Genomic DNA, 21,028 nt, shown 5'->3' with positions numbered 1-21,028 from the left:
ACCGTACCGTTCGCTACCGCTTGATGGACACCTACAGGATCCCCCCTTCAACCCCCTACCCCCCTCCTCGCGACGGCTGCGGTGGAGTTCTGAAGATAAATATACCCCCCCCCCTCGCGATGAGCGTGCGGCGTCTTTCGCTGTTTGGTGCTTGCGATCACAGGCAGCTGCACGGTGAAGCCCACCGTGTAGACCGGATGAACTAGAGACACCCGCCGCTGTCACCCCGTGTTCTTTCTTTTAATATTTCGGACGCATTTCGTCACGTAGCGGATACAAGGTTAGTAAAACAAAAGAAAGGAGAAAATAAACACATCTTCTTTTAATGTAGGCTATCTCTCATGTAAAGTGAATAGGCCCGGTAAAAAAATAAACAAGACAATGAGTGATTGTGTTCTGCACACAGCTATTAGACTACAAGTGTGTATTGTGGTGCATTTGATTTGTATGCAAGGCAAGACGTCATCAACCGAATGGGGGAGATTTGTTAGACCAACTCCCCTTAACTTCAACAACTTCCACTATAGGGCACAAATAAGCTGTAAAAATACAGAAAAAGACACACCCTGATCAAACCGGTACGTGGGCTCATAAATCAGACATAATAAACAATATAGTCCTTCCCTTAGTAGATGTGGTATAATTAGTGTTTTTCGTTCTTAAATGTCCATAAATGCGCCTCTCTCGGTCATTCTGGTGCTAATTGCGCACTGTGGGAGCGTATGTGAGCGAGTCCAGTGCGTCGACGTGGTATCACATAGCACTGCAGCTGCCAGCCCACTCCGGCTGCACAGCCGACCAACTGTACTGGGCTATAATAGGAAGGAGCTAGGGTTGCCGCAGCTGACGGTGCCGATTCCGTGCAGCCAGTGCAGTCCTTTAAAGTCATTCCACTGCTGCGACTACGCGTGGCCCCTGGTCACTTGAGCGTAGAGACCCTAGTCACTTCATCTGAGGCTCTAAAATGGAGCGTTGCCTTGTTCGATGTTTGTGTTAGAGCAGCATCTATAACGCTACGTGTGGTGTTTCAGGTTTTCATTGTTTTTTTGGAGCATGACAATTTGCAAACTGAGAAACAATATGCACAAACATTTATCAAATCAAGTTATTGTGTATTGCATTATTATAAATGACATGTTACCCAAATTGCATGATAGCCAAATAATGATTCATTTATATGTTGTGTTCTGGACATATCTGGACAAAACATAGATACATTTTATATGGAACAATGACTAAAGTTTACATCAGAGTTTCAGACTACCAAAATGAAGCAGTGACATCCTCATAAAATATGATGGCCTAAAATCTTTTGAACTTAATCAGCCACAGTTTGACGGCTTACTTTTCTTTCTTTCTGGTCTGTTCATATTAATCACCCAGGGCACTGTGTGCGAACCAGGATGGGGGTCAAGGCAGCGCTCCCCAGGTATGAGGTGTACCTCTACACAGCCGTGCTGGGGGTGGCCATGGCGTGGGCGGCCAGCTGGATTGTGGAGGCCTCCAGCGGTGAGTGGATGGAGACCCGCGGGTCATGTAGACCCACGAGATTCATGGCCAGTTTCATTCAGACTCCTGATTTACTGTTGAAATGTAGAATGTGATTCGGTTTCACCTAGAGGTTAAGATTCAGATTTTAATTCACGTTTAAATGTAGATTCAGTATGTGATTTGCATGAAAATATACCAGCTCAAGCACAACCTGGCATGACACAATGCAACCAAATGAACTTGAAAAACAACAAAATACTTTCTCTTGAGGGATAGATAACTCCTAAACCTGCTCATCAGGAACAGAAAAGCCAAACTTTATCAAAACAAACTGCTGCATTCATTCAATGCAGCAGTTCATTCATTCATTCAATGCAGCAGTTCATTCATTCAAAAAGCTGCATTCATTACATTATGTTGCCATTATCCAGATCCGACACATGAGATACAGACTCATAGCATATTTTACTCAAATTAAAACCTATATAAAGCCAGGCAAATTAGTACCTATCTAGATTTCCCTGTTGGGATGGAGGCTAATTCTGTGTCAGAGTGTCTCCCCCCCCCCCCCCACTGAGAATTGGAGCTCCACACACTGCCAACGAATCATATCACTGTTTACTGTGATGTGATGTTGACAATAGTGAGCAAACGTTCCAGCAGTCAAACTGCTGCAGGTCATCTCCTATAAATCAACTGCACGGTGGAATGTGTCAACCGTATATCGACTGCACCAGTCACCTGTCATTCAGAACTGGGTCATGGCTGTCCATACTGTCGTTATACTGTGCTCTGTAATCTTTAATAGGCTAAGCAAACTACTTTTCTTTAGCTGTGTCGTAAATCATTTGGAATTGGCTTGTTTGATGCAATTAGTAGTAATTAATTAGCAGTGGATTGGTTAGATAGTGTGTGATCAAATCTTTATCCTTTAGTTTGACCTATACCTAAATACATATACATATATTAATTATAGTTATTTATCTATATCGCAATAAAGAAATAATGAATATATATTTCGATATACTCTGTGATATTCTGAAGGATCCATTAAATCAGATAAACCCGCTGCGCTTACTAGACTCGATAAGGTAGGAGGTCTTAAGGTATGCTAAAGGATATTACATAACAACCATTTCGCTAAGTGTATTCTATGACATAATCGTCTAAAAAGGATTAAGGGCTGGGGTTAATGGAGAGAAGGTTACCGTGGAAACCGAAAGCATCGGGAATGAATGTATTACATAACATCTGGCTATTCACGGTCAAATCTCACACTTTAAATTCACTGTGTGAATAGAACAGAGCTGAAAGGATTATTCTCTTCCTATTTTCCCTTTTGCATATGCAAATCCACATGTCTTTCCCAATTTCAGTAAAACAAAACAGATTACTGTAGCTTTAGGAGTAGGGTAAGGACTCAAACTCTCAATTCCTCTCAACATTTTCTGTTACAAGCCATCCCAGCGATCAACATGAACTAGTTAAAATGCTGCTACAGCTTGAAATATTGATGTAATTCACGAGCCATAGAGACAGACCCCTATAGAAAAAAATTACCTGCTGGACAAAACTCTAAGTATACAATTCCTTAAGCAATGGCCATTAGATATATCAACTGTCATACTGACACACTGCAGGTGCCTTAACTCTCTAAACAATTCTTCTTCTTCTTCCTGGTATCAGAGAACGTAAACAGGAAGGCCTTCAAGGAGAGCGTGAAACCGGGATGGCATTACTTTGGCAGAAAAATGGCAAGTGGCTCCAGAGTGTTCAGCTGTACGGTCTTCCACACATTGTGAGTAAGGACTGGTGACTCTGAGGCATGCTCACCCTGCGCTGTGTTTCTGGTGCAGGACGTCGCCGACTTCGAGTGGGTCATGTGGTTTTCAACGTTCCGCAACCATATCCTTTTTGCTCTCACCGGTCACGTGATCTTTGCAAAGATTTTCTCGCTGCTGGTCCCCAAGGTAGGTTTCATGTGTGTGTGTGTGTATGTATGCATGTATGTACATATGTACGTGTGTGTGTATGTGTGTCCAATACATGCTGTTTTATGTTGTATATTGTATATGTGTGTGTGGGTGTTGTAGCAGCCCGGTTCACGAATGTCTCTCACACACACGGAATGCACCACACTCAGATTCCAGAATGAGCCGAGGTCGGCGTTTATTCGGCGATACGGGTAACAAGGCAATACATATACTGTCAACTATGGCCTCCGTGAGACTCTTAGTGATGAACTGACTCTTCGCTGGTCCTTCTCGTTCCCCCCGGTGTGCGTCCACGATCGCCTTTTATGCCGCCTCCCCCTCCCTCCGGCCAGGTGCGTTGCATCCAGGTGATTACGCTGGGTGCCGACGCACTCTCTGCTGCCGACTGGTGGGTGAAGGCGGTATACTCCGTCGACCACTACCCCCCGGTTCCCCCGGGTGGGGAGCGGGTTGTCACATCCCTTCCCCGTTAGATGAGGCCTCCGGTCCCCGGGAATCCACACTAGGCAGGCATCCCGGCGTGACAGGGCGTCGGCGTTCGCGTGCTCCTTGCCAGGTCGGTGGTCCACCTTGAACCGAAAGTCCTGGAGGGCCAGGAACCACCGCGTCACCCTGGCGTTGGAGTCCTTGGCGCCGGCCATCCATTTCAGCGGGGCATGGTCTGTGACCAAGGTGAACTCCCGACCTAGGAGATAGTACCTGAGTTTATTCAGTGACCATTTGATGGCCAGGGCCTCTTTCTCCACGGTCGAATAATTCCTCTCATTGGGAAGGAGCTTCCGGCTGATATACGTGATGGGGTGTTCCTCTCCAGCCCGGACCTGGGATAGGACTCCCCCCAGCCCCACCTCCGAGGCGTCGGTGTGCACTATGAGGGGAGAAGTAAAGTCTGGGGTTATGAGCACCGGTTCTGAGCACAAGGCTCCCCGGAGCGACTCGAAGGCCTTCTCGGCCGCCTCCGTCCACCGGATCCGGTCTGGCAATGTCTTTCGGGTCAGGTCATTCATAGGGCTGGCCAGGGTGGCGAAGCCGGGTATGAACCTCTGATAGTACCCGACCAGCCCTAAGAACGACTTTACCTGTCTTTTGGAGGTCGGTCGGGGCCAGTCCCTGATGGCGGCCACCTTGCTCGCCTGGGGCCTGACGTTTCCCCGACCCACCTGATAGCCCAGGTAGGCCGTCTCCTCCAACCCGAAGTGGCATTTGGCCGGATTGGCGGTGAGACCCGCCTTCCGTAGCTCGTTCAGTACGGCCCTCAGCTGTCGGATGTGGACATCCCAGCTGTCACTGTGGATGATGATGTCGTCTATGTAGGCGGTGGCGTAGGCCTGGTGTGGCCGCAGGATCTGATGAACCCTGGTCCATACTTCCCGTGCTATCCCTACCCGGCTAAACAGAAGCATGAGCTCCTTTGCTACCGCCTTAGCGGTGGCCGCGCGCAGGGGTAGGGCTTCCGGGTACCGGGTTGCATAGTCTACCAGCACCAGGATATACCGGTGTCCCCTGCTGGTCTTGGGGAGGGGCCCCACAATGTCCAGGGCTATCCTATCGAACGGAGTCTCTTTGATGGGCATGGGGATAAGTGGGTTCCTAGCCGTGGAGCGAGGAGCTACCCGCTGACACTCAGGGCACGTTTGGCAGTAACGTTCTACGTCCCTTTTCACCCCCGGCCAGTAAAACCTCGCCAAGACCCGATCCCGGGTTTTGTCCATGCCCAGGTGTGCTCCCAGGAGGTGCGTGTGGGCCATAAACAGCACCTTGATGACATACGTCCGAGGGACCACTAATTGTTCGGTCACCGCCCTGTCCTTTTCCACCACCCGGTATAGCAGGGCCCCCCTGGTGCTAAAGTGTGGGTGTGTCAGGCAACTCACCGAGTCCCGGGTCTGTCCGTCGTGTGCGAGGACATGGCTCCAGGCGTGTTTGAGGGCGTCGTCCTGCAGCTGGGCACTAGCGAACTGCCCCGGCCGAGTGGTTCCTTCCCCCCCCTCCGGTAGGAAGTCCGAAAACTCGGTGAGAGGGGAACTCTCGGACTCCTCGGGTGGGTCGTTCAGGTCTGGCGCCGTCAGGGTATCCGAGGTGCCGGGTCCAAGCCGCTGTGATCCAGAAGCACGCCCTCCCGAGTGGGTCGGAGAACCCGGTGGCGAGGGTCCGTCCCCTTCTGGCCCTGGGTCCTCTGCCGATGACTCCTCCTGGGTCGCCGGTACCCGGGTGGCCCCATACGCCGGTCGCACCTTCCTCCCCGCTCGGCGAGCAGGCTCTCCCCTTACCCGATTTTCCCGCTCCGGATCCCAGAGTCTGTGGAAAATCGGGCAATCCCTCCCGATAAGAAGGGGTACCGGCAAGTGGGGTACGATCCCCACCCGGGCTGTGAACACCCCGTAGGGGGTCCGGATGACCACATGGCACGTCCCATAGGTCCGGGTGTCCCCGTGTACACAGGCCACCTCCATTGGTTCTCCCCCCTTCCCCCCCGCCAGTTCGGGACGAAGGAGGGTCACCACACTACCCGTGTCCAGGAGGGCCTGTGTGTCCTGGGTCATGACCCGTGCTGGGATAGTCGGGGACCCAGCTACCCCCTGTGCCCAACAGGTGGCCAACATACAGGGCCGGTACATACCCTCGTCCGCGTAGGCCGACGGCATCGACACGTCTCTGTCCCCGGGACAATCTCATGCCAAATGCCCCGGCTGACCGCAGGCGTAGCACCGTCTCCCTTCTCGACCCTCCCGGGACACGATCGGCGGCTCTGGTGGTGGTGTCCGTGACGCCGTCAGGGGCCCCCTCCGGTCTCGTCGGTTCTCGGTCGGCCGCAGGCTGGTCCGGGGACTGGCGCTGAGCTGCTGGGCTACCTGCCAGTTCTCCAATTGACGGATCAAGTCGTCTACCGTCTCGGGATGGTGGTGGGCCAGGATCCTCCGGGCGTCGGGCGGAAGCTGGCGAACGGTGTTATCGATGAGTACCCGATCCACCGGGCTGGGTCCCTCACCCGTTGTCAGCCACCTCCTCACTAGCCGACCATGCTGGGCGATCTGGGTCCGCACCGCACCCCGGATGTCGAACCGCCAGTCGTGAAACCGTTGGGTGCGGGCCGCGAGGTTGTGCCCGTAGTAGGCCAGTATGGCCTGCTTGAGCGCTGGATACTGGTCGGCGTCCTCGGGTGGTAGATCCTGGCTCGCCTGTTACGCGGGGCCGGTGAGGAAGGGCGAGAGGATGTGGGCCCACTGTTCCGACGGCCAGTTCTCCCTCCGGGCGGTCCTCTCGAATACCTCCAGGTACGCCTCGACATCGTCGTCCGGACCGAGCTTGGTGAGCCGACTGGTCGGAGCGGCTGTCGGCGCGTCGCGGACGGCATGCTGCGTGAGCCGGATCACCGCTTCGCGGAGCAGAGCGAGACTCTCCGCCGTCTCCCGCTGTAACGCGGCAGCCTGTGCCTGGAGCTGTTGTTGTCTCTGAACCACAGAGGGAGTGGCGGTGCCGTCTGGGTTCTGCATGTTTGAGCGAGTGGGTACGTTACCGTGTGAGGTAGTGGTGTCGGGTTGTCCGCATTCTCCACCAAATGTTGCAGCCCGGTTCACGAATGTCTCTCACACACACGGAATGCACCACACTCAGATTCCAGAATGAGCCGAGGTCGGCGTTTATTCGGCGATACGGGTAACAAGGCAATACATATACTGTCAACTATGGCCTCCGTGAGACTCTTAGTGATGAACTGACTCTTCGCTGGTCCTTCTCGTTCCCCCCGGTGTGCGTCCACGATCGCTTTTTATGCCGCCTCCCCCTCCCTCCGGCCAGGTGCGTTGCATCCAGGTGATTACGCTGGGTGCCGACGCACTCTCTGCTGCCGACTGGTGGGTGAAGGCGGTATACTCCGTCGACCACTACCCCCCGGTTCCCCCGGGTGGGGAGCGGGTTGTCACAGTGTGTATACAGTATTCATGCATGCTCATATTTATGTGTGTGTTTGTGTGTGTATGTGTGTGGGAAAACAGAATTCCTGCATGTTAATATGTACAGTATCTATATACGTATGTACGTTTGTCCATCCCCTCATCCATCTATCCATCTATCCATCCAATCAATCCATCCAACTATTCCTTCACGGAAATGTTTTGAAATATTTAAAACCTCAATATGTTTTAAACATATTCTTTGTTTTGTCCCCTGCTTGCGCTGAAGATTGGTATAGATGGATGTAAGGTAACAATACAAATATAAAAAAATATATATATATATACGTATATATATATATATATATATAAATATGTATACATATATATGCATATATATGTATATATAATCAATATTAATCACTGACTTTGTTTGTCTCAAAACAAAACATATTTAAATCCTAAGAACATTCTACTCCCTCCAGAACATTCTAGTTTTGGTCCAACCCCCCCTGTGATGTCTCTGGTTCTCCACAGCACAGGTCCCTGGTCTTTGGCCTCTATGGTATGCTGGCGGTGCTGATCACCATGGGCTGGACCTTCATGGGTCTGATCCTGTCCCACTGCTTCATGCTGTACAGCGTGGCCCTCATCAAGAGGAGGTGGCTCTGCTTCCTGGCCGGCCTGGCCACTCTGGCCTCCATCAAGCTGGAGCCCTATAACTCCTGGCAGGTCCGTCTAATGCACTCTCCCCTAATGCCTTCCTCCCCTAATCTACTCTCCTGCTCGGGCGTCACTTCTCTGTCTGGTGGTATGTGATGCTGAGGCAGCATCTAAAAGGCCCTCAGGCACTCACCGTGCTGTAAGTTGCTCTCGATAAAATCTTTGACCAAATATAAATAATATAGTTAATGTTAGCATATAGCATATAATGTTATATATTAAAGGGTCCCTTTTTGTAGTGTTGGTGAACATTAAGGGTTAAGCAGGTATCTGGCTCAAGGATGCCTACAGGTCGCCTGCCGATCTCTCATTCTGTTTTCGATACCTGTGATGAAGTCGGACTGTGGGGAGTTCCATTGTGTAACCCCGCGCTCAAACACACCCACGCCGTCCCTCTGCCCCCCTCAGGAGACGCTGGTGACGGGCTCCTTCGACCTGCAAGACGTCCTGTTTTACGGCGGCTGCGGCTTCACCATCATGCGCTGCATGAGCTTCGCCCTGGAGAACTGCGACCGCAAGGAGGGCAGCTACTCCTTCCTGGACCTGCTCAAGTACAACTTCTACCTGCCCTTCTTCTTCTTTGGCCCCATCATGACCTTCGACCAGTTCCACGCGCAGGTATGTCCGCCGCCGGGGAGGATCAGAGCACGGATCACTGCGATGTGTTTCTACACTCTGATGTGTTGCTGAGGATGAAGACAGATCATGGTCATGTTCATTATGTAGTAATGACTTAATTCTGTATAATATGTATACTATATGACACCATAATGAGAGGGAGGATTTGAGGAAGGAATATATATTAATATTTATATATATACTGTATATAAATATATATATACTGTATATATATATTAAACAAATAACAAAAAAATAAACCTATGTAGAAAGCATAAAAAAATGTAGATGTAATAATATATTATAATAAGGATGACAATGCTAGTGTATTGAGATGGCCTTTATCATTTCGGGTATGTGTGAAGGCCTCCGGAGACCAGACCTAAAGGTTGTGAGCTTATCGGCATTTCCTACACACATATCTCATGCCTCAGATCCACTTAGCAGAAGATAAATAAGACTAATTTCCCTAGTGGCCATCTTGGTTCCAAACGCTAGCTGGGTGGGAGGGAACTGAATGCGGAAGAACCAAGATGGCCAAAGTTCCAGAGCGGATCTGTATTTTGAGTGGCTGACCTCCTCTCCTCTCCCCAGGCCAACAGCTCCAAGCTAAGCCGCAAGGACAGGGAGTTGTGGGGCATCACCACTCAGGCCTTGCTTCACCTGGGGGTCATCCTGGTGGTGGACGTGTTCTTCCACTACCTCTACATCCTCACCATCCCCAGTGACATGAGGCTGGTGCAGAAGCTCTCTGATTGGTCGCTGGGTGAGTGACGCGCCATATCCGACATAAGTAAAAAGTATGAAAATACAAACGCAAAAATTGTAAGGAGTAAACGCTTGTCATGGGTCGCGTGGCATTGTGGAACATCATAATGTGTAAAAAATATAACCATTACTCTTCAAACAAATCACTAAAATTAAAACCTTAAAACCAATAGAAATCCACTGTGTGTCACTGTAAAAAAACGTAGGAAAGTTACATTTTAATAGCTTTCACATTAGACTGCAGTGAACCACACAGAGAATGTTCACAGAGATTTGACATAAATGTATAAATCGTGCAGTGATACCAAAACATAATACAGACAGTGTTATCCTACATGTTATTCTATCTCTATTTCAACCCACACTCCTCTGCGTCTTCTTACTCTTCTGTCCCTAAAGCCACAAAAACTTCCTTGCACTTAAAAATAGTACTTAGGATTGCTAGCTTTGTTGTATACAGGGAAGGGGTTCACCTAACAATTGTCAGTGCATGCCACTTGGTTCTATGAACATCCTAACTGTACCGACAGCAATATATTGTTTCTTATCTTCTGACAAATGTACTTATTGTAAGTCGCTTTGGAAAAAACTGTCTACTAAATGCCCTGAATGTAAATGTAACTGTTAGTTAGTTCATGTGTCACAGTGTGTGGTCTGTAGATACATCAGAACCTATTCTATCTATTACCAATTCATTTTGTCATTTCGCTGATGCTTTTAACAAAAGCGTCTTACAATCGCAATGCAAGTAATTAAGGAGCAGGTAGGAGTTAGACATCTCGATCAAGGAGGCCTACAGGTAGGCTGTGGACATGGGGGCTCGAACCCAGTACCTTTCAGCAGGGAGTGGACCGGCCCCACCACTACACCATCTACACTGTTCCTGCACCAAAGTGTCTATAAAGAGTGGACCTTACTTTCGTCTCTCGTGTGTGTGTGTGTGTGTGTGTGTGTGTGTGTGTGTGTGTGTGTGTGTGTGTGCGCGCGTGCGTGTGTAGCCGGTCTGGCCTACTCCAACCTGGTGTACGACTGGGTGAAGGCAGCGGTCATGTTCGGGGTCATCAACACTGTGGCCCGACTGGACCACCTGGACCCCCCCCAGCCCCCCAAGTGTATCACCATGCTGTATGTCTTCTCTGAGACGTAAGTATCCCCCCCCCACTTAAACCTTTAGACGTGCATCAACAGACCCGTATTCCATTCGGTGAATATACTGTGTATTGTGATATGACTAGGATGAAATTAAATATCATGAGAGTTCATTTCAATATCACATGGAAATGAATGGATGATTTATTGTGTTGTGTGTTACAACACAAGGTACATGGTAAAACCACACAAGATTTTGGATTTCTTAGTGAATTGGTTAGAACATATTTATCGTATTATCCTAAAGTAAAAGTGTTAGGGTTAGGGTTAGGGTCTATGTCCTAATAATTTATATTCTGAGTATATTCCGAGTCTTCATGAATATGTCTTGTCCTTATATTTACAGCCACTTTGACAGAGGCATCAACGACTGGCTGTGCAGGTGAGTACTTACAACCCCTAACCCCATAGTATCCTGCTTTACACTACATTAACCTTAAAGCTAGGCAATTTGGATAAAACATCCAGAGTAAGATAGATTTGGAAAGACAAAATCAAAAACACTCAAAATCACAAACGTGACCAGCTCACTAGCTTTAGCAATAGGTCTGCCTAGCCTTGTGGAAGTAGCCGGGAGGTAGGATGACAGACAGGTAGTCTGTAGGTCGTCCAACCATTTTTTTTCGTGCCACAGGAAATTATCCAGACACTGGTTACATTTTTTGTGTATTGCATTTTAAGAATTTTACCTCTTGATTCCTGTATGGATATAAAGATAAAAAAATGACAAAAATGACAAAAATGCTTCAAAAAGAAATTGCCTACTATACCTTTAATATGTGAATATTTTCTGAAAAAGGTACGTCTACGATTACATTGGCGGAGACCACGACAAGATCTTTAAGGAGCTGCTGGCGACCCTCTGCACCTTCGCCATCACCACTCTGTGGCTGGGCCCCTGCGAGCTGGTTTACATATGGTCCTTCTTCAACTGCTTCGGACTCAACTTTGAGCTCTGGGTGGCCAAATTCTTCTCCTTCCCCCCCTTCTCCACCATCGAGGTGAGTCCTGGTCGCTAAGCTTGACTGACATCTGTATGGTCGGGCAGCAGATTACGCACAGTGTGCGCCTCGAACCTTAGGTTTCTCCTTACCCGTTGTGTTGCGGTTGCCCCCCCAGGGTGTCATGGGTGAGTCCATGGGTCGCAGGATCCGCGGGGTCTTCAATGCGGCCAACTTCTGGGCCATCGTGCTCTACAACGTGCTGTCCCTCAACAGTCTGGAGTTCGCTAAGATGGTGGGCCGCCGGCTCATCTTCAAAGGTGGGACGCGTCCAGGAACCTCTCAGTGTGGCGATACGGGGGGGCCAAGAATCAAATGAGAGAACAGAAAACACCACAAATAGAGTCAAGCTTCTCATCGGCTTTCATTGTTCTTTTCCGTAGACACCATTTACAATTTAGTTATTTTTACAAAGCAAATAAAAGCTTTTTTAGATACCTTAGCATCATTAACGTATAAGGTATCCGTTTGGGTTAGCCAGCTGCAGACATTGGAGTTTCAACCCAGAACCTTGAGACCCTGAGAAATGTACATGAATCCAACACAAAAAAACACCCCCAAACTATTTTCAACTGTTATTTGTTCAGTGAAGGATCCCTGAACATTACCTGAAAACACTGGAGTGATCCATTTTTCTTGGGGTCCACATATAGCACCAAAACAAAATGTCGGCAACAGTTTTCCTTCTTCTTTCTTATTATTCTATTTTCCTCCATCCCCCACCCAGGCTTCCCCTTCTCCACTCTGTCGGTGCTGCTGGTGACCTACTGTGGTGTCCAGCTGGTGAAGGAGCGAGAGAGGAACCAGGCCCTGCTCGAGGAACAAGAGACTGCCAAGATGGCAGAGAAAGAGAAAGCAGAATAAAACGTACGAAAAGGAAAACTCTATTTTCTTTTTCAAGAGACTATCTACAACAAGCCCTCGTAAACGTACCACCACTGGCTCGCTCTGCACCGACCGATACCATGACAACTCGTCAACCCACAACGTTTACAATTCTGAAATGTTTTAATTCAATTTTCTGCTTCTGTTTTTCGGAGGATGAAGAAAAACAAGGAAAGATCTCAAACTGTCAATATTCTGAAGTGCACTTGCTGAAGATAATCATCACAACAACAACAACAACAACAAGTTGTCTGGAACCTCACCTGCCGAGAGTTGCATTTTTGTATTTTTATCCTAACAAAAAGATTGTCACCCACACTTGCCTGCCGTATACATTTTATAAAAATGAGTTAATATATTGGATACTATGCGGTGCCGTACTGGGAATACTCCTGGTACTATTATATTGAATGTTTTTAATGTACTGAAAATGTTGAGGAGATGGGAGGTGGTCTGCTGTCATTTTTATTTTATGGAAAGCACCACACTTACGGCATCATGCATATTACACATGTTTACAGCTTGCTTAGCCTTTCTTCATAGCTAAACTTGGACAAACTGACAAAGGAGCTGATTGTAAGTGATAGGTGAAAGTTGTGTATTTGGCAAACTGTCAAATATGCAGAGGACGCCATACTGGACTAGTATTTGATCGAGCAGAGAATGTATAATTCAATCTAGGATTACATGACTTAATGTATTATTTTGGTCTACAGCACTGAGATACAGCCACACTGGAAATAAAAACAGGGCCTGACTACTACACCACGACCGCTGCTGTCATTATCTATCTGCTGGAGATTAGCTTTGACATTTACACCTAGCCAGACTGTCCCTCTCTCCCATGACACTGGCTTGGAACATACCATAATACCTTGACTATAAATGGAATTCAAGCTAGGCAGGGATTCCTGGTTCTGAGTCTCATTGTGCCTGTCACCAGAATCTACCATATTTTCTAATTGACTTTCAGATTATGGAAAATTCTCACCTATTTATGTTGTCAAAGCTCATTTTTGAAAGCCTCTTATTTCAATGCTTTTACTTTGTTTGCTTTGTCAAGTAGAGTAGAGATGAGATGGTGTGACCAAATAAAAAAAAAAAGTTGGGAAAAAAGTTGTTGATTTGCATTTTGTTTATGCAAAAAGAGTAAAAGGATGTTATTCCTCCAACTTTCCATTAAACATATAACACACACATACTTTCCTTTGAACTTAAATTTAAAAACACTCAAGTTAACTTTTTGACTCGGTAGGAAATTACCATCTGTCACCACAAGATGGCGGCATGAACCCTGCTACTCTCGGTAAAATCCTGTAAAAATTAAAAAACGGTTGAAAAAAAATTGTTCGTATATTTCTTTCCATTTTCATATAAATAAGTTAGATCACCACAAAATAACATCTTCATTGACACACAGTTAATTGTTAATGCAATCGTTAATAAATCAACATTCTTCTAATTAATAAGTCATTGGCAGATATATTCAACTAAACTTTACATTCAAATAAAATCCTTTGAACCATAGTACTTGGGAAACATATGTGAAAAGATGCGTTTGAAATAGGTATTACTTCAAAGGTTGGTTGTGTGGCGCTATGTTTTCATGTCTAAAACCATCCTATTACTCAGTACATATGTCAGAGTTCTCATATAGTCGTACTGACGTGTTAAAAGCTGGGAAATATCCAAATAGTGGTTAGCTCTCTGTCTCTGTCTTCCCTCCTCAGTTCTAGAATCTTCTTGGAGGGTAAAATCAAAAAGGAGGTATGTAGAAACAGCTAGATAAACATAGAAATAAGTAGTATGACTTCTGGTGGTATTGCCACCACAACAACCCCACCACCACCATTACCACCAGCCCCAACCACCACCGCCCCCTCCCCCACCACTACCACCACAAACACTAAACCCTTCATCACAACCACCACCATCATCACCAGTATAACCAACCCCCCCAACCACCACCGCCCCCCACCACCAACCCCAACCACCACAGCCCCACCCTCACCCACAAACACCACCGCCCGTCCCACACCACTACCACCAACACCCCCACCATTATCACTGTCACCACCATTCAGCTGTTTGAAAGGGGAGGGGCTGTTTGGTAGCTACGTCCCCATGCCTACACACTTACCCTGCCTGGTTCCCTTCAGCTTTACGCAGACCCTTTCTATAAATACCCCCCCCGACTCAAACAGAGTGACGGTCGGGGACAGCTGGCTGTTAGAAGCAGCCAACCAGCGACCCACCGTGCTACGGTGTCCAGCTCACCCCTGAAGCACACACTCTCTGCTCCCCTGCTTTTCGCTCGGTGAGCCCGTTCTTCTCCAGCCCTCCCTGAACACATCTCCCCCCACACCAGGAGAAGGAGCAGGGAACCCCGATGGCGGCCCTGACCATAGACCCCGTGGAGCAGCCGCGGATGTACCAGCAGACCCTGCTCCAGGACGGCCTGTGCGACCTCCTGGAGAACCAGAAGTTTGTGGACTGCGTGCTGAAGATCCAGGACAAGGAGTTCCCCTGCCACCGGCTGGTGCTGGCGGCCAGCAGCCCCTTCTTCAAGGCCATGTTCCTGTCGGAGCTGGATGAGGGCAAGAAGCGCACGGTGGAACTGAAGGACGTGGAGCCCGGCGTGATGGGCATGATCCTGCGCTACCTGTACACCTCCGACATCAGCCTGACGGAGCAGAACGTCCAGGACATCTTCATGGTGGCCAACATGTATCAGATCCCCTCCATCTTCTCCGTGTGCGTGTCCTACCTGCAGGAGAAGCTGGTGCTGGGCAACTGCCTGGCCATCTTCAGGCTGGGTCTGCTGCTGGACTGCGCCCGGCTGGCCCTGGCTGCACGCGACTTCATCTGCGATCGGTACCAGGTGATCGTGAGGGACCAGGACTTCCTGCAGCTGGGGCCCGCCGAGCTGGCAGCCATCATCACCTCGGACGCCCTCAACGTAGACCGCGAGGAGGTGGTGTTCGAGTCCCTGATGGAGTGGGTGGGCCACGACAAGGCCGGGCGCTTCAAAGACCTGGCGGAGCTGCTGCACTGCGTCCGCTTCCGCCTCATACCCAAGGACTACTTCCAGGAGAAGGTGGAGCGCCACCCCTACATCCGCATGAACCCAGAGACCAAGAAGGACCTGGAGCTGGTCAAAGACGCCCAACGGGGGAGGCTCCCCAAGCCCAGGAAGCCCAGCAGGCCGGTGGCGAAGGGGGGAGCGGGGAAGGAGGGACAGGCAGACGAGGCGGAGGAGGAGGATGAGGAGGAAGGCTTGCTCCCGGGCATCCTCAACAACAACCCTCGCTTCGGGATGTTTGAGACGGAGCTGGTGCTGATGATCAGCGCCAGGGGCACGGTGGCGTACGACCCGGTGGGCAACGAGTGCTTCGTGGCGTCCGAGTCCACCGAGATCCCGAAGAACCACTGCAGCCTGGTGACGGAGCAGAACCAGGTGTTTGTGGCCGGAGGGCTGATCTTCAACGAGGAGGACAAAGACGAGCCCCTCAGCTCCTACTTCCTACAGGTGCGTAGTAACAACACCTGGGACACCTGATGGAGGTGGGTCTGTTTTGTCCGACCTCACTTGAATATATGTATGAATGTGTACAATGTCTTGTGTATTGGCACTACAGGACTGCCGCCTGCTTGTGAATATTATGGGATGTATGTATATGATATTTTAACATTCAACATAATTTTAAATCTCTGTGCGTTCCTCTCCTAGTGTCACTAAATTCAGACCGTTCATCCAATGGGACTTAAGCATGGCTACAAATCACGGTATTTTATTAATCCCAGACAGGAAATTAGGGATACGTCCATCTTTCCACGCCTTGTGTTAACTCTTAGTGTAGTTTTCAGTCCTAACTTACTTATTTAGTGGCTGTCAACACCAGAAGGAACATCCATTTGTGTTGAAACATGGCCAACTCATACGTCCACCTGTCCTCTCCCAGTTTGACCCTGTGAGCTCCCAGTGGCTGGGGATGCCATCCCTGCCTAACCCCAGGTGTCTGTTCGGCCTGGCGGAGGCGGAGAACTCCATCTTTGTGGTGGGGGGTAAAGAGCTGAAGGAGGGAGAGCACGTCCTGGACTCGGTCATGATCTACGATAGACAGTGAGTAGAAAAGTACTTTGTACTGAGGGGATAGGTTCACTATATATGTGTATTTGTGTGTATTTATCTTGTAAACACATGTGTACACACACACACACACACACACACACACACACACACACACACACACACACACACACACACACACACACACACACACACACACACACACACACACACACACACACACACACACAGAAAGCAATCTATCTAGATGACCGTTCAAAGTTATTTATTGTCATTAGTATTCAAGGTGTTTCTAATTATATTAACATTAACAGATAATTGGGGTTGTGTGTTCCGTTGTTTATTACCCTCTCTTTAATCTGGTTGGTATTCCCGTTGCAATTATATACCAAAACGACCTCAAACTGATGGCATCCTGGTATATTTCTGCTAATCACAAGACGTAAACAGAACAGCACATGGAAACCATCAAGCTTACTTCCCAAGCACCCCCCCCCCCCTTCTTTCTTCCTCCAGATATGTTTCCCGACAAATATCCACTGACATCTTTGCTAACACCCATGGAATGGCCCATTTATTCTTTGCACATTATCGCTGCTTGAGGCTGGGGTCTTTGTTCTGTGTCTTTGTCCCACAGGTCATTCAAATGGGGAGAGTCGGACCCGCTGCCCTATGGCGTGTACGGGCACGGCACCGTGTCGCACAATGGCATCGTGTATGTAATAGGAGGGAAGTCAGAGAGCAAGTAAGTACCGGATAAACACCGATATCTGAGGTATTTTATCTCGAAAATGTCCCCATGGTTTCCATGACTGGTATGCATTGTTTTGTTAAAATGAAAAAACCCAGATCTCTATTATATAAATGTAATTAAGATTAAATTGGATGGGTACTTTATTCGTCCCAGAGGGTAAATTTAGCAACTGAGCATCTCACATTGATCTTGTTCTGTGAATTAGCGTTGTTTAAAAGGTATTGTCGACTATTTTTGCCGTGGTTTGGTTTGTTCTCCGTAACAGTCGACCATTTTTCAGTGGTTTACTTATTAATTATATGACATTTTCTCTGAGCATCCTCATCACCCTCCTAAATAAATGAATCAATTTGGTATCTCTGGCTTTTGCAGGCCTGTACTGAGCCAGTCCAATTATTTTAACTGGCCTGAATAGGTTGATTGGATTGCCTACCGGTCTGTCTATCTTTGTACCTGGCTACCTGCGTACACATTTCCTGTGCTGCCAATACGCCGGAGTCTTCCAGAAGGCCGACTTATTGCTAAAGCTAGCGAGGATGTCAAGGCTTTGGGGGGAGTGGCTTTTGGGGGGAGGCCTGTGATTCTTCAGAATGGACACTTCACAAAATCTAGCTTACTCTGGCTGGATTCTCAAAATTGCCTATACCCACCTTTAAAACATTAGTTATGAACATGCTTCCCCGGTCTTCCAGGAAGTGCCTGAAAAGGGTGTGCTCGTACGACCCCCGGAAGTTTGAGTGGAAGGACCTCGCCCCAATGAAGAAGGCCCGCTCCCTCTTCGGCATCACCGTCCACAACGACCAAATCTACGTGGTTACCGGGGTAACGGACACGGGCCTCACCGGCACAGTGGAGGTCTATGACATCGCCACCAACAAGTATGACTATCGCATTGTTTTATGTTTTTACTACTGTTGACAATCGGAATCCATCACAGTCCTCAGTCACACCATCACCACAATCGTCGTAAAAATATGAATTTACCGTTGTGCTGGCGGTAAGTGACGGCCGTGTTCTGACGCATGTTTAACCTAACTGCAGCTGTAAAGCCGTGCCGGTAAACTCTGCAGCAGCAGCAGCAGCAGCAGCAGCATTTATTTACAGTACAGACCTCCTGTGTTAAACATTCTCCCTTTATGGCCTGCCATTCTGGTGACTGTGTGTGACTGTGTGTGACTGTGTGTGTGTGTGTGTGTGTGTGTGTGTGTGTGTGTGTGTGTGTGTGTGTGTGTGTGTGTACACGTGTATGTCTTTACGTGTGCCTGTGCGTGTGTGTGGGTGCATGTGTGTGTGATTATTTCATTGTGTGTGTGTCTGTGTGATTGTGTGAATGCCTGTACGTTTGTGCATGCATGTGTATGTGTGATTGTGTGTGTGTGTGTGTGTGTGTGTGAGATTATGTGATTGTGTGTGTGATTATGTGATTGTGTGTGTGTTTGTGTGTGTGCATGTGTGTGTGTGTGTGTGTGTGTGTGTGTGTGTGTGTGTGTGTGTGTGTGTGTGTGTGTGTGCGTGTGTGTGTGTGTGTGTAGGTGGGCAGACTTCACAGAGTTCCCGCAGGAGCGTAGCTCCCTCAGCCTCATCTCCATGGGGGGCTTCCTGTACGCCGTGGGGGGCTTCGCCATGATGCCGAGCGAGACCAGCGAGGAGCCGGCCCCGACCGAAATGAACGACATCTGGAGGTGAGGAATCAATAAAACAATCACATGGATGTTGGCCCTTCAATCATACTGCCTGGACTCCTACGAAACAATCACGTTTGTTTTGACCCCTTATTTAATAATTCAGTGGGCATTGTCACAGTTGTAGTAGTAGTTCTCTACAAATTGTACAGAACCTACTAACTAACTACTAACTTAGGGAGCCTCTTGCTACATCTGGTCAAGGACTGCAGATGGAAACTAGCCTTCTGTCTAAATCTGGCATATTTACAGAAATGTTTATTAATATGCACTGTCCCTGTCAAATAAATAAATCTATATATATATATTTTTTTAAATATAGGACTCATGCAAGTTTCTAGGGCCATCATTTGGACTCAATAACAACAGACAGACTCGACCCAGGCAGTCTGTATTTTGGCCGCATCAATCATGTTGTTACTGTGATTGGCACGTCATGAAAAACCACACATTTCGAAACCAGTGGTGCACTGTCAAATATAATCTGTCTAATCTGTCAAATCTGTCAGATCTAGGCTATACAAGAACAGAAAATATAAACAAAAACAATGAAAATCCATGACCAATAAACAACTTTTCGTCAATCGTTGCATTTAAAAAACAATCAAGTCTATCAGTGAGGAGGAGGCTATGTAAATGCTTACCATGTGTTTGCTTTTCCCCGCAGATACGAAGAATCCGATCTATGCTGGAACGGGATTTTGCGGGAAATTAGCTACGCAGAGGGAGCAACTATTCTTCCTGCTCGCCTCAACACTCTTCGTCTCAACAAATTATAAGTTAAATGTGCCAACTCTCCAAAATATATGTATTCGATAACTTACAAACACCGTTTATTCAATGTACGCGTCGCATGGGGTAACCGATGTCACCAGCCTGTGTTTACTTTGTTTATGAACATCATAGAGTGCAATTAATTGAGACTCCACTAATGCGTGTATTGTACAGCAGGGGGCGACAAATACGATATAACCAAATATAGAAGCAGAAGAATGCTGTTCATTAGATAAGTCATAATCAGAGAAAAATGTAACACAATTGTTGTACAAAAGCGCTTGACTCGACTGTTTCTACATCCATTTTTCTTACATTGTTCATTCTTTATAACATTTTTGTGCTATTTATGTGGTGGAAATAAAAATTATGACATAAACATCAGCTTTAAAGTGCAAAACACTCAATGCAGGCAAGCCCACAATGCAAATAGGTTTATTGATGTGACTTTCTCTTCAATGATATTTACATTACTATGTCCATATACTGTACATGAGGATTAAGTGTTTGACAATATTTACATGAAATGTTCGATACAAATAGCAACAACAGTACACACATGTAAAAACAGCTACATGGATACAACGCAAATAGAGTCAGGTACTAACACAAACTACGTTGTAAACATTGATTTCCAGTCATCCAAGTCATCCCCATAAAACATAATAAATCTCTTTATTCAGACTATATACACTTTCCCCTTATATACACACAATGTGTGACTTTAGGTCTGAGGTAGCCTACTTTTATCTTCTTTAATAGTCCCGTCTGCTGAACATAATGCCTTTACAGGAAAAAAAAAACATCAGAAAGACAATAAACAGGTGATGAGTCCACGGGAAGAACAGTCATGATGCTTTACGTACTCCACCAGTATTATTTTACATCGTAGTGGCCCGGTAGAAAGGTCTGTTTCTTTAAATTGTATAAAATAGAGTAGAAATAGAGTTTGTTAGAACAGAGTAGAGTAGAGATTACAATAGAACAGAGTACAATCAAATAGAGTAGAGTAGAATAGAACACAGATTAATTTAGTAGAATAGAACAGAATAGAATAGAGTAGAATATAATCTTTCCACCACATTCGCTAATATGCTAAAAGATAAGATAAGGAGGATAAGGATAAGATAATTATTATTATATTCTATTATTCTATATATAGTATATATATATTTATAAAACGGGTGGCTTAAATCAAGCGATCTG

At 47.3% G+C, this 21,028-nt stretch overlaps 2 protein-coding genes across 3 annotated transcripts; both read left to right on the top strand.

The window, feature by feature from the left end:
- The first annotated feature begins 137 nt into the window (after window positions 1-137).
- hhatla (hedgehog acyltransferase like, a) lies at window positions 138-13,287 on the top strand. Of its 2 annotated transcripts, XM_084480973.1 has the most exons (13): window positions 138-280; window positions 1,384-1,509; window positions 3,178-3,245; window positions 3,348-3,461; window positions 7,916-8,110; window positions 8,510-8,719; window positions 9,314-9,485; window positions 10,486-10,630; window positions 10,983-11,018; window positions 11,436-11,637; window positions 11,756-11,897; window positions 12,365-12,504; window positions 12,678-13,287. In XM_084480973.1, the coding sequence occupies exons 2-12, from the start codon at window positions 1,404-1,406 to the stop codon at window positions 12,499-12,501; spliced, it is 1,527 nt and encodes a 508-aa protein (XP_084337099.1). In that variant the 5' UTR covers window positions 138-280; window positions 1,384-1,403; the 3' UTR covers window positions 12,502-12,504; window positions 12,678-13,287. The 2 variants fall into 2 exon arrangements, with proteins under 2 accessions (XP_084337099.1, XP_084337098.1); XM_084480972.1 differs by having other exon boundaries at window positions 12,365-13,287.
- Window positions 13,288-14,751: 1,464 nt separating this feature from the next.
- Window positions 14,752-20,564, top strand: LOC311360910 (kelch-like protein 40a). The gene is made up of 6 exons (XM_084481026.1): window positions 14,752-16,051; window positions 16,485-16,645; window positions 17,250-17,357; window positions 18,059-18,244; window positions 18,899-19,048; window positions 19,716-20,564. Exons 1-6 carry the CDS (start codon window positions 14,912-14,914, stop codon window positions 19,825-19,827), a joined length of 1,857 nt encoding a protein of 618 aa, XP_084337152.1. The 5' UTR covers window positions 14,752-14,911; the 3' UTR covers window positions 19,828-20,564.
- Window positions 20,565-21,028: the final 464 nt, after the last annotated feature.

The sequence above is a fragment of the Micromesistius poutassou genome, assembly GCF_964030765.1.
Source record: "Micromesistius poutassou genome assembly, chromosome: 16".
Classification (NCBI taxonomy): domain Eukaryota; kingdom Metazoa; phylum Chordata; class Actinopteri; order Gadiformes; family Gadidae; genus Micromesistius; species Micromesistius poutassou.
This window is presented reverse-complemented; position numbering and strand designations above follow the sequence as displayed.

Bases quoted from the DNA above. Each gene is read 5' to 3' on its own strand.
- hhatla (XM_084480973.1), top strand. From the start codon at position 1,404: ATGGGGGTCAAGGCAGCGCTCCCCAGGTATGAGGTGTACCTCTACACA. The intron at 3,246-3,347 runs GCAAGTGGCTCC...TTTCTGGTGCAG, and splicing joins ATTACTTTGGCAGAAAAATG to GACGTCGCCGACTTCGAGTG. The intron at 8,720-9,313 runs GTATGTCCGCCG...TCCTCTCCCCAG, and splicing joins TCGACCAGTTCCACGCGCAG to GCCAACAGCTCCAAGCTAAG.
- LOC311360910 (XM_084481026.1), top strand. From the start codon at position 14,912: ATGGCGGCCCTGACCATAGACCCCGTGGAGCAGCCGCGGATGTACCAG. The intron at 17,358-18,058 runs GTAAGTACCGGA...CCGGTCTTCCAG, and splicing joins GGAGGGAAGTCAGAGAGCAA to GAAGTGCCTGAAAAGGGTGT. The intron at 18,245-18,898 runs GTATGACTATCG...GTGTGTGTGTAG, and splicing joins TATGACATCGCCACCAACAA to GTGGGCAGACTTCACAGAGT.